This window comes from Lygodium microphyllum, unplaced genomic scaffold (assembly GCF_053477565.2).
Source record: "Lygodium microphyllum isolate KBCC unplaced genomic scaffold, Lygodium_microphyllum_v1.1.10 scaffold_84, whole genome shotgun sequence".
NCBI lineage: Eukaryota > Viridiplantae > Streptophyta > Polypodiopsida > Schizaeales > Lygodiaceae > Lygodium > Lygodium microphyllum.
In genome coordinates, this window is record NW_028229567.1 from 230,211 (window position 1) to 242,870 (window position 12,660).

Here is a 12,660-nt window from a genome sequence, read left to right on the forward strand (position 1 = left end):
TAGGCTTTCCTTTATCAGTGGCTCTTGTTGCCCAAAGTTACCTTTCCTAAGAGAAGATGATGACGATTCACCTTTCCAACAACCCCCAGTTTGGCAGCTCAAACAAAACATAGAAGGTTCCTGTTATGTGACGTTCTTGGATGCATCCTCAAAAGACGAGTCCTCGAGCCAAGAAGTAACTCATCCCCAACCCAAACCCGAAACCGCAATGATACCCTTTCGGCTTCCCAAAGAACGAGCTAAGCCTCCATTAAAAGAGGACATCAGTTCTAGTGAATCATTAGAAGAAGAGACCACTCCCTTGAAAGAGTCGGCTAGAAGTAGTCCGTGAGACATTCATCTGCGAAGTGGAAGGTGAAAAGAAATTGATGTTTGTGGATGCTGACGGTATTGAACGTCACCTGAAGGTCGGTCTAAATCTTCCAGAAGAACTACTGGTCCTGCGAGACCTACTAAAGGAGACGTGTTTGCATGGTTGTATAAAGATTTAAAGGGGATTGATCCCATAGTATGCCAACATTATATCGACCTAGAGCCTTAGAGTCTTAAAGTTTTAGAATTCATAAAAGTTGCTCTCTATTCTACAAACATATATTTTGGTCTTCTACTCTCAAGTTGAAAAATAATATTGTGTATTTTGTACAAGTGAATAAATTTTATTGAGTACGTAGCTATATGCAAAGCACTTGTAGAGTTTTAATACGTCCTTATGCCCATTAAGGGCAAGTGCTACAATTTGGAGTGAATTAATTTCTATAAGTATCCTCGATGTTTTGTGTTCTATTATCTACCAATTTAGATGCTGATCCATTCCCTCTCATGGTGGTCTTTTTTGACAGGATTTCTATAAGGTTCTTGAAGTTGATTATGATGCTTCAGAAGAAAAGATAAGAATGAACTACCTACGACTTGCACTGGTATATTTTTTTTGCTTTTTGGCTTTGAAAATTTTGAGTGGATTGAGGTGTATTTCATCAAATCAGACATATTAGAGAAATATTTCTTGGATATATTTTTGGTTATTTCATAAATGATCGTTTCTTAAAGGTGAAGAGTGTGTTAAACTTCACAATAATGTAAATCAACAATCTCTTTTATGGGCTCACTTGAAGATAGTGTACTTTGTTAAGTCACCAGTAGGCTATTAGCATTTACCAACATTGGCTCCTTTTATTTGATACAATTGTAGGAAGGGGATCGATGCTTCTTAGCATACCATGTTGGACTTCATGATGACCTTTGCTATGTCGTCAACAATTCATCCACAATCATTTGCTTTTGTGGGGTGGCATGGCTAGAAAGATTAATGATCTCACACTCTCTTGCTCATAAAACACAACTCCTTTTAGGGGGAATGGAATGATCCCTAGACTATATTAAGCCCAACACAATTTTGGTGGCAATTTTTTTTTTCATTTTGTTGTATTTTCTATTTTTAGTCTTAGCATTGAGCACCTATTGTATTGTTTTGATAGTTTCGTAGGCCTTTGGTCTTTTGGATCTCTCTCTTCCACATCTCCCCCCCACCACCCCCCACCCAAAAAAAGAGAAAAAGAAAAAAAACATGTTTGAAAGCATCTTCTACATTTTTCCCCTGATGGTTTTGTGACCTAGGTGAGATACACAGATACACCCTTGTCCCATGGAGTATGGTGTGTTATTGGTCAACTCCCTACATCCTCACACTAATTTTTTTACATGTAGAGATTGGGCTGGGGCCGAGGTCCCTCATTTGAGTATTATCTTTCAAGTCCTCCGCAGTGGAGAGCGCCGATGGATGTGATAGAGTGGCCTTTGGCACAAGCAGCCTGTTTCTACCAGTGTACGGAGTCTCGCTTCTTAGCCTGGTTGATTGATGCCTTGGTGGTTCCACTAGGTGCATCCATCACCCCCATGGTCCACGCACGAGGGCCACCATGGGTGAATGGAGTTCATCATCCAAGCCGGCTGCGAAGCGTACACGTATGCCTCATAGTTTCTCTTCTTTGTCAATAGCAGCTTTCACATCAAACAGATGTCTGTTCGGTCAATCATAGGTCTCCCTATGAGTTTACACCTTGCATCTTGGAATGTGAACAGCCTCCACTATAGCGGGGCACAAGGTTCCAGGAAGTTGATTGTTCGGCAAGAGCTGCAGCCTACCCTTGCCGGACGGATTGACATTTTACTCCTATAGGAGCATAAGCTCACTCATGGCCAGGCCCAACGGATAGGGAAGGTACTCCCAGGCAATTTACACACTTACTGGGAGCACACCATCGGTGCCCACGGCAGGAGTGGAGGTGTATGCAGCTCTATTGGCCCGAGTCTCACCGCCTATGTATGAGACCACGAGACGATAGTGGCAGGGAGGGTTCTATGGATCAAATTGGATATTGGGGACTTGTGCCTTGGAGTCCTCAATGTCTATGCCCCTACTGAGGTTAGGGCACGCAACAGGTTTTGGGTGGAAATCGCAACAGGACTCCTAGAGGTGGACTCTTGGATTGTTGGAGGAGACTTCAACAACCTGGAGGCTTTAGAAGACCAGTAGGGCAGAGGCAAAAACTATCAGGGCATGATTGGGGAGAAATAGGAGGTATGGGAGACCTTTCTACTAGCAGTAGGAGCATGCGATGCTTAGAGGGAGGAGAGAGCACTCCAGCGGGACCTTGCAGCCATGCAAAGATTATTACAGGAGGCACCAGGGGATCCTACCCTCCATGTACAGAAGGTGCATGCGCGAATAGCCATTGCTGACTTAGAGGACAGGCGCTCAGAGTTCTCATTCCGCACTTCAGCAGCCTTCTAGGCGTGGAAGGGGGACACGATGTGCAGGGAGTTTTTCCAGGTGCACTAGCCCCATTGCTTAGGAGAGCAGATACGTAGCCTTCGGGATCAGTATAGGAGGACTCGTTCTAGCCCAGACGAGGTGATGGAGATTGCCACCGACTACTATAGGTGCCTTTTCCAGCAGGAGATGGCCTCAGCTAGAGGACAACGATGTAGACAGCAGGTCTGGGGTCACATCCCTTCCCTCGTCACAGAGGAGATGGGTCGCTTCCTCCTAGCCCCCTTCACAGAGAAGAAACTAGAGGAGGCTTTCCATACACAGGACGGGTAGAAAGGCCTTCTTTATTACTTATTGGGAGGTGGTGAAGGACCCCTTACTGATGGCCTTCCAGGAGATTTTCACTTTAGGACAGATGCTAGGGAGTCTTTCGGCAGGCCTCATTAGTTTTCTCCCAAAAGGGGGAGACCGGTTGGAGCTTTCCCAGTGGAGACCGATCACCTTATTGTGAGTAGCCTATAAGGCACTGGCAAAGATGATTGGTACTCCGCCGTGTGCTTCCAGACATCATTCATGACACACAAATAGACTTTGTCTAGGATAGGAGCATCCTAGACAATGTATTCACCTTCTTTGAGGCGACTGAGTGGGCTCAGCACAGTGGGCAGGGATTGGCCGTACTACTCCTGGACTTCGAGAAAGCGTATGATAGGGTGGATTGGGATTTCCTAGAGGGCACCATGGTGAGGTTGGGCTTTCCCCAGGCATGGATCTGAGGGGTCTTCGCACTTTACAGATCGGCTACCAACAGGATTCTCATAGGAGGTAGGTGAGGGGAGGAGTTTCGACTGGAGAGATCGGTCCGACAGGGCTGTTCCCTTGGCCCCGTACCTGTTCCTACTCTTTGCAGAGGCGATGTCTCACTTTCTCAAGTCACATGTGAGCGGGTTACGCGGCCTTGGACTTCTAGTGAGAGAGGAGACGGAGTTGTTAGACTCAGAGTATGCAGATGACACAACACTCTACATAGAGGATGATGAGTTGATGCTGGAGAGGGTGAGACTGGCTCTTGAGGTCTTCTGTATTGCAGCGGGAACAAAAATCAACTAGCGAAAGTCAGTTGGATTCCTTACAAACCCGAACTCTAGTATACGGAGTGGAGCGTCCACTTGGGATTTAGATGGGTGAGCAGACCGCGTCTGTTACCTAGGGTTCTAGGTGGGACTCGACATCACTCCCGCCCAATAGTTTCTTCTAGTCCTTGACCCTGTCCGGAGGAAGCTGACCTTTGGAGTACGGTTTGCCTCTCCCTAGCAGGCCGAGCCCTAGTGGTTAACCAGGTCCTCTTAACGACGGCTTGGTACATCGCCTCGTGTTGGTGCTTCTCCTCATCCTGTGTAGTTCAGCTTCACCGCCTAGTGCGGAATTTCCTTTGGTCCGAGTTAGACAGTTCCAAGGATTCCTGGTCAAGGTGGCGTGGGCGACCATCATTCGGCATGGGTTAGAGAGAGAGAGAGAGAGAGAGAGAGAGAGAGAGAGAGAGAGAGAGAGAGAGAGAGAGCCTAGGCCCTACAATGAGAGAGAAAGGGGGGGGGGGCTTTAATTAAAAAGGGGAGGGGGAAGAGAAAAGGAGAGATTACACGTGAGAGAGGGGGGAGGGGAGGGGGTTTTAATTTAAAAAATGAAGGTTTGGAAAACGGGGTAGGTTTGGAAGCGCTCTGGACGTTCAGGAACCTATAACCAAAATAATATAGTAGTAAGACAAGAACTTTCTATTCAAACTATTGAACCTCGATTTACACTTGATCTTCATCACCTTAGCCTTACCTTCGATGACTCAATACAAAAGTGGATGCCCCTCAAAAGCTAAGATCAATAATATCCTGTTTGCTAATTTTAGAATTAATGTTGTTTTGGAAATTTGTGCAAAATTTCTCATCCATCTTACCCGCCTCATCCTGAATTTCAAAGGAAATTTTACTTTCTCACACCCGGTGCCAAAAAATGTGGGGGTTTTCAATAGACTCGCCAATTTTCTGAAGTTTCTTGAAATTTCCATTAGATAATTAGGGCTTTTGTTAATATCAGCTCCCATTGGCGGTAAAATCTCAGGATTCATTTGTGACATTGGTCATTGGGGGTTGTAAGTAATTCTGAATTTCTGCAATTCCTCAAAATCTATACAAAAAAATTGGGGTTTTTTGCTGTCGTGCCTTTAAAGGCGTACTATAGGAGGTGGTACAACATTAAATTGCTGTTTTGATCAGTTTGGGCATGAAAATCAAGGTATTGACAGCCATTGTTTGGCTACACAATGATGATTCAGCTGTTGATAGTTTGGTACAGCAAGTACTCTTGTTTGCATTGGGATCCTGAAGAGGATTTTGATCATTTACGTCTGTTTTGTGCCGGAAGTTTTGGTTACAACTTCCATTCAAGTTTAATTCAGCTATGGCAGGTGGTAACAATGATGCTCTTGGCATCCTCACAAGTGAGGACAAATTGGATGGTACGAATTACTCCCTTTGGAGTTTCATGATTCAGAACCTTCTTGTGGCCAATAATTTATGAGATTGTCATAGGTGATGAAGTTCGACCTGCAACAATTGTGCCCAGCACACCTCTTCTTGCGCAAGGGAGAGGTGGACACGATGTTGCTGTCCCAGTTGTTGTTACATTTGACTAGAAGAGATGGGATTCTAGAGATGCACAAGCTTTATCTTTGATAGCTCTATCAGTGAAAAGAGCCATTATACCTCACATTTGGTTCTTGCATATAGATTTGGCCAATGTTCACATGAATGAAGATGATTCTATGACAAATCACATTACATATACTCGGGATCTGTGTGAGCAGCTAGTAACATTGATGAGGTGATTATATTTTTAGCATAGTACCTTTGATGCACGCTGAATACATCCGAGATCCACTACATACAAGAGCTGCCCATAATTGGAGGAGTGGAAGTGCTACCTTCCCCTTGAGCAACATCAAGCAATACTTTGGACCCTTGCTCTGTTGAACTTGACAGAACCAGAACTATAGTCGGGTTTAACTGAAAGGCCTCTAGGTAAAGTTGCGACAGTTGAGGATGGTCTGCCAAGTCATCCTTTTCCATCCATTTGGCATCCATTGGTGAATAATTCTGAAATTTCACCAAGTATCTGCTGGAAACTTTACCTTTGACCTTTCTTTCCTTATGTATCAAAATTTTCTCGGGTACCAAAATCTCATCCAACTTCTCAACCTTAGGCTAAATTTCAGCAAACATATCCTCTGACAGATCACCATGAAAAGAAAAAAAAAAAGCTGATATGAAAGGCATTGTGTATCCGCCAATGTGGAGGTAATTTCAGGCGATATACCACATCGCTGATATTCTCCAACACTTGGAAGGGCCCATAATATCTCATACTTAATTTTGGATACAATCTTTCTTTTCCTTTCATCTTTTTCAGCCTTGCCTTTTCAAAACGTAGCAATACATAATCACCCTCTTCAAAGTGCAAAGCATGTCTGTGGCGATGAGCTGCCCTCTTTTGCTTTTCTTGCGATCTCCGAAGTGCATATTTTATCTTTGCATAGGCTACATCCAAGTTTTCCACATAACGATGAGACTCAAAGATCTTATTCTTAGTTTACAAAATAGGTGGTATCTTCTTGCCATCCTCGACTACCTCAAATGGAGCTTTGCCCGTGGAACTATGCATTGTGTTGTTATAAGCAAACTCAACCAAGGGCAAATACTACTTCCACTATGTCTTATGGTCTGAAACATAACACCTCAAAAGATCTAACACTGTGGCATTTGCTTCTTTGGACTAACCATCTGAAGGAAGCATGATGAGGATTTCAGCGTGGTATCCATATTCTCAAACAACCCCTTTCAAAATAAACTGGTTATCCGATGGTCTCGATGACTAATGATCGACTGACATACCATGATACTTAAAGATGTGCTGAAAAAACAGTTGTGCCATATGATCAACCTTTATTTTCATTCTTACTAGAATAAAATGGGCTTGTTTGCTAAACCTGCAAATGATAGTCCATATCCCATCATTCCTTGTAGGTGTCTTGGGAAGCTAAAAAAATAAAGTCCATTGCAATGCTCTACCAAGGTCTATCTGAAATACGTAAGGGCTGCAACAAACTCCACATCTTTTGCCTGTCATGCTTTACCTTTTGACATATGAACTAGAATAGGAAACACACCTAGAAATAATAATCAAGCCAGAATCCTACTAGTGGCCAAGCAATTGGACAAATATTAGGCTGAGAATGACCCTTATAGCTTCATTGAATAGTTTGAGGAAGTTTGCAAAGTGAACAGCCTTACAGGTAATGCTAAGTAAACACAAGCGTTTGGATTATGTCTAGGAGAAAAAAGAAAAACCTAGTTTGTTGGGACTGATACCAGCAAGAAAGCCTTGTTCATGCTGCTCAAAGGTCTCTTTATCAAACACTTTATAAAGGCCAATTATAGTAATAATCTCATCATCTAGTTAATGGACAATAATAAGAAGATGAAAGAATATGAGACTATGTCTCAAAGGTGAGGAGTCTCTATAAATGGATCCTAGTTATGAAAAGGCCTACTATTCTATATCATGCCTCAAAGCTGGCCAATAAAAAAATGCTCCACTGTCTTGATCGTGGCATCAATACCACTGTATCCTGCATATGGAGGAGCATGACTTTTAGTGATAACTTTGGCTCTTAATTGCTTTGTGATACACAATCGTCCATGCATCATCAGAAATCCATCTCTTAGCACAAAGTGTTCATGCCTTTGGCCATTGCAAAGCTGATCATAAACATTAGCAAAGTCCGAATCATTAATATATTGCTCTTTCATGGTATCCAACTCAGTGTGGTAAACCATGATGACGGCTGAAATTTGTGGCTTACGTGACAGTGTATCAACCACAACATTCTTTTTACCATCAATATATATAATCTGAAAGTGAAACATAGAGAGAAAATTTGCCTATCTCATATGCTTCTTTGACAACTTTGTCTACACCAAAAAGTACCTCAAAGTTTGATGGTCTGTTTCCACGTAGATAGTGCATGAATTACAACCAATAGCTCTTTCTCATGGACCTGCAAATTCTTTTCTGCACCATGGAGAATTTGGCTATCATAAGCTACAACTTGGCCGTCCTGCATAAGAATAGTCCCAATGCTGTTACTGCATGCATCACATTGAACTACGAATGACTTTCTTAGATCGGGCAACACAAGCACAAGATTTGAAATCATATTTTCCTTCAGCTTTTCAAATGTTGAAACTTCCACTACTATCCATCTAAATGGCACATCCTTCTTTTGCAAAGCATGCAATGGAGATGCAATTTCAGCAAACCCATATACATACTTCTTGTAGTAAGAACATAAACCCAAGAAGCTACAGATCTCATGCACATTTCTCAAAGGTAGCCATGATCGTATTGCCTCAACCTTTGCAGGGTCCATATGAATACAATTAGCCGATACAATGTGCCCCAAAAAGTGTATTTTATATAAGAAATATTCACTTTTCTTGTCATTGATAACCAATCTATGCTCACACAGTTCATTGAACACAATGTCCAAGTGTCTTCTATGCTACGTCTCGTTCTTTGAATAGACAATCATGTCATCAAAAGAAAGTGTTCATAAATTCTCTATGTGGTCTAAAAATGTGATCTGTCATCGATTAAAAGTGGCAAGAGCATTTGTAAGTCCAAAAGGCATAACAAGAAACTAATACAATTCAAAAGATGTCTTGAAAGCTGTCTTTGGTACATCTTCCGGTCTAATGCATATCTGATGATATCCACTTTTTAAATCTATATGGCTGAATATGGTTGCCCCTTGTAAGCTATCCATAACATCATTGATCCAAGGAATTGGAAAGCGATTCTGTATTGTGATTTTGTTCAGAGCACGATAATCAATGCACATACGCCATGAACCATCTTTTTTTTGCACCAAAGGCACTGGAGAATAAAAAGAAGACGAGCTGGGCTGAATTAGCACTTTTCTAACAGCTCATTCACTTGACTCATAATCTCCTCTTGTTGGGCTGCACTGACTCTGTAGGGTGGCTTATTAGGTGGGCTACTTCCAAGGATAAGATGTATGCCATGATCTTTTGGCCTTTCAGGTGGTAGCCGCCCTAGAAATGATTGAGAGAAGCAATCAGTATACATTTTCAGAAATGACATGCACTCCTCTAACTTAGACATGTTTCCAACATTCTCACTATCACCTTTATCCTTACTAAAAACCAAGTATGCTAAAAGATGATTTTTCATTACTTTAGAAATGACACCTGTAGATACAACAAGAATAGGTTCACCTTTTAACTTTACATCAAGTGTGAGTACCTTTCCCTTATGTTGAATAGTGATCTTTTTTGCCCGAGAATCAAGTATTGCATGCATACGATGATACCATGGCGTACCAGGCAATACATCACAACCCTCAAGTGGAGCGATGAAGAACTCTTTGTTGTGCACATCCTTGTACATGCAATGGAAGCTTTCCAAAGAGCGGTGTGATGGGCTGTGTATGGCCTTTACATGTCATTCCAACTTCCCCCATGGATCCATCTCATCCTCTCTGATACCTAGACGAGTTGCCATGTCAACAGAGATGAAGTTGGCTCGTGTACCATTATAAAAAATCGATGAAGTTGGCTCGTGTACCATTATAAAAAGAATCGATGCATGATGATTCCTAATTTTGCCCCATGCTCTACACAACTTAGTAATATCATCATTGGGCTGATTACTAACAACATCGGTGCCAATCCCACTGATGTTTTGGTTTTCTTCCCTTTAGGATCTTCATGATTTTTTGATTTTCTAGCTTGCTTCTTTGTTGTTTTGGCCTCTTTTCAGGCTGATTTTCGGTTTTGCTCCTTTTCTCAGCCTTAAATAACTTTCTATTTGGCTTTTTCCCACTCTCTAGGAAGTCCGAATCCTTCCCACGCTGCAAAGCATCGGCTGTAGTAGCAGTCTCTATGGATTGAGACATGCTAGACATAGTGGATTTAATGCAAAAATCCGTGATTCCTTTGGACAGTCCACAAACATATTTTTCCACTTGCTCATGAAGGGGTACGGGGCAATAAGAGATAATAGTCAGCAATGCATTCTAGAACTTCTTATTATATTGCTCCAAATTCTTACATTCCTTGGCATTCAACTTATTCCAAGCTATCATGATGTCGACCTCAAAGGTACTTGCCAACCAATTCAATGCAAACATTTACTTCAATTGTACCCACGTTGACGGTGCTCTACCTTGCCTTAAAAGAGTGAACCACCATTGTAATGCATTCCCTTTTAAGAAAGTGATTGCCTTTCGAATCTTCAAGGACTCGGTGAAGTTCCCCTTGAATAGGCTGCATCAAACTACTGAATGAAAGTCAAAGCTTTCAACCTATCTTGTGCACCACTAAAGGACTCAAACTTCACTACTTTTCTATCCTCATCATAGTCTTTTGCTGCCCCTTTGGGTGTCAAGTTGTCATACACTGGCCACTGCAAAAAGGGTATATTTGCTGAATTTACATCAAAACCAACACCAAACGGAGCATTTACACTACTAGCATTCATTCCTTCAGTCCCATAAGCATTCGGGGGTGCAGATCCAGTACAAAACATACTACTTTGTGCCCCATGTATCAAGCCAATGCTGCCATACATGGGTTTTGCATATTTCCAGCCATACTCTAATACATTGGGCCTTACACACCATGCATTGGTTGTTGCATAATATAGGGATTTGTGCCATACATTCCCGTATGCAGTCCTTGTCCAACCATAGCATGAAAAATCGTGCTTTCACCAAAATATCTTTGCTGCCCCATCATAGCATGCATACCCAGTTATCCAAAATCCATTGGATCAGCACTTACGTGATAGCCTTACATTTGCATTCCTTGCCTCGTAGATACCAAGTGTCTTGTTTCATTAGTATCTTTGGGAGTTTCAAATGAAGAGTTTGGCATTATCTTCGATGCATCTTGCTGTCTTGAAGGTGTAGAAGATGCCTTTTTCTTCTTATCTTTGCTGTCCTTTTGCGAAGCATTCAGAAATTGGGTAAATTGAAGATCCTTTGCCAATTCAGCAAAGAGAGTTGCTGTTGACCTCATCCGATTCTTGAACTAGTCATCAAATTCCTCTTCACTTTGTTGGTTATCAGCCTCTTTATGCCCTGAAGGTTGTGCATCTTGCCTAACAACAACATTTTTAGCTTGCTGTCCATGATCTAAGCCTTGTCCAAGGTTAGGCATTGCATTTTCTTCATTCCCATGTGAATGTTCATACTGAGAGGCATCATTACTGTTTGAGTCCATCTCACTATATGAAGATATATTGCTTTAATTTCTTAGCTGAGAGTAGAAATCAACACTAGCATAAAGCTTTGGCTTGCAATCAAGTGTCTCGGGCCCAGGAAATCAAAGGATTGAGTAGTATCCTAGCAATTGAACCATGAAACTAGCCTTCCTTTGGGTCGATGGGTGGTAATTCCTTGATTACAACTTAGTTACACTAGTAGCATTTATTATAAAATTGAGAAATAAAAATTAACTTACAATCTTGGACAATGGACATCTTGTTGGCCCCAATATCAACGTCCCTTTTGGTATTTCTTTAACTTAATTGAAGAAGAAGTTGATGTACAATGGGATTCTCCTAGTCCCTTTCAGTATTCCAACTCCCCTTGCTATCCAAAATAACCAGCAAGTCTTCAATTAGATTTGCCCCTTGATTCGGGCAGTCAATTGACCTTCACTCGTTTCGATAGAGATAGAAAGTGCCCCAAATTCATTGATTTGCTGGTCTCTCCACTTGAATTTGACTGAAAACAGCTTCAGCCTTGTTGAATCCAAGTCTTGAAGCTTCCAATTTGTAGCACGCTTTCTGAGGCTACTGCTAGACTCTAATTTCTATTGTTGCAGATTAGGGTTTATAGTAGAGAAATTTGAAACTTCTTGGTCTCTAGTGATCTCATTGCTATAATCTTCAAAGCAAGAGTGTGGAAAGGCTAGGAGATGAGAGAGAATGCTGAGGAGAGAGAAAATTCAGACTTTCTTTGCCAAGAACTAAAGAAAATCAGTCATTTACTGCTCTTGCCATGTCTCAACAGCCTATAGATGCCGTCACCTGGCTGTTGATTGGTCTTCTCCTACCCCTAGCTGCCTCAGAAGGTCCTTCAATGGCTGCAAATCAGACCAACAACATCTCCTTCCTCTCTCTTACAGGAGGCTAAATACACTTAAATGCCTCTCTCTAGCCTCTAAAGACATTTTTCAGTCTTGCATGGCATTTTTGACAAGTGGCAGCCTTCGCAAATGGTTTTTCCAACATTATGCATAATTAAATATTAATTTTCAGTCTTTAAATACTGAAAATTAATCTAATAATTATTTTGGTGCCCTGAAAATAATCTGATTGGTTAATAATTAAGCTAGCTAGGCAACTTCCATTCATGAGTGTCTCTGCACCATCTCTCTCTATTAGATTGGCATTAGGTACCATTAAACACCGCTTCTCTAGTGTCACCAACTGACATTTATGGCCAAATGAATATTCTAGACTAATAACTGGCATGAGATACCACGAAATACCTATGCAGCATAACTTATAACAACCTTTGCCTTTGACATCTTGTGATTTCCTCGGATCCTAGGCTCGTAAATTTACTCTAACCCTAGTTATGCCTTACATATGCAATATTTACTTAACCATGTGATTAAAAATTAATCCACATGTTAAATGAGGTTTCTAAAATACATGTCCTTATGACAAGTACAAACAAGCTCGCTTGGTTTCTTCGAGACTACTGCGGACCGTCTTGCGGCTATCACTTGTTAGGGGGCTCCCTTAAT

The 12,660-nt window shown here is 41.7% G+C and overlaps 1 protein-coding gene across 1 annotated transcript in view; it reads left to right on the forward strand.

Annotated features, from left to right (window-relative positions):
* LOC148008684 (uncharacterized) overlaps window positions 1-12,660 on the forward strand; it is a 48,511-nt gene that overhangs the window by 15,946 nt on the left and 19,905 nt on the right. Inside the window, exon 2 of the mRNA XM_087674077.1 lies at window positions 840-917. Coding sequence (XP_087530203.1) covers window positions 840-917 — 78 coding nt within the window. The remainder of the gene's footprint in view (window positions 1-839; window positions 918-12,660) is intronic.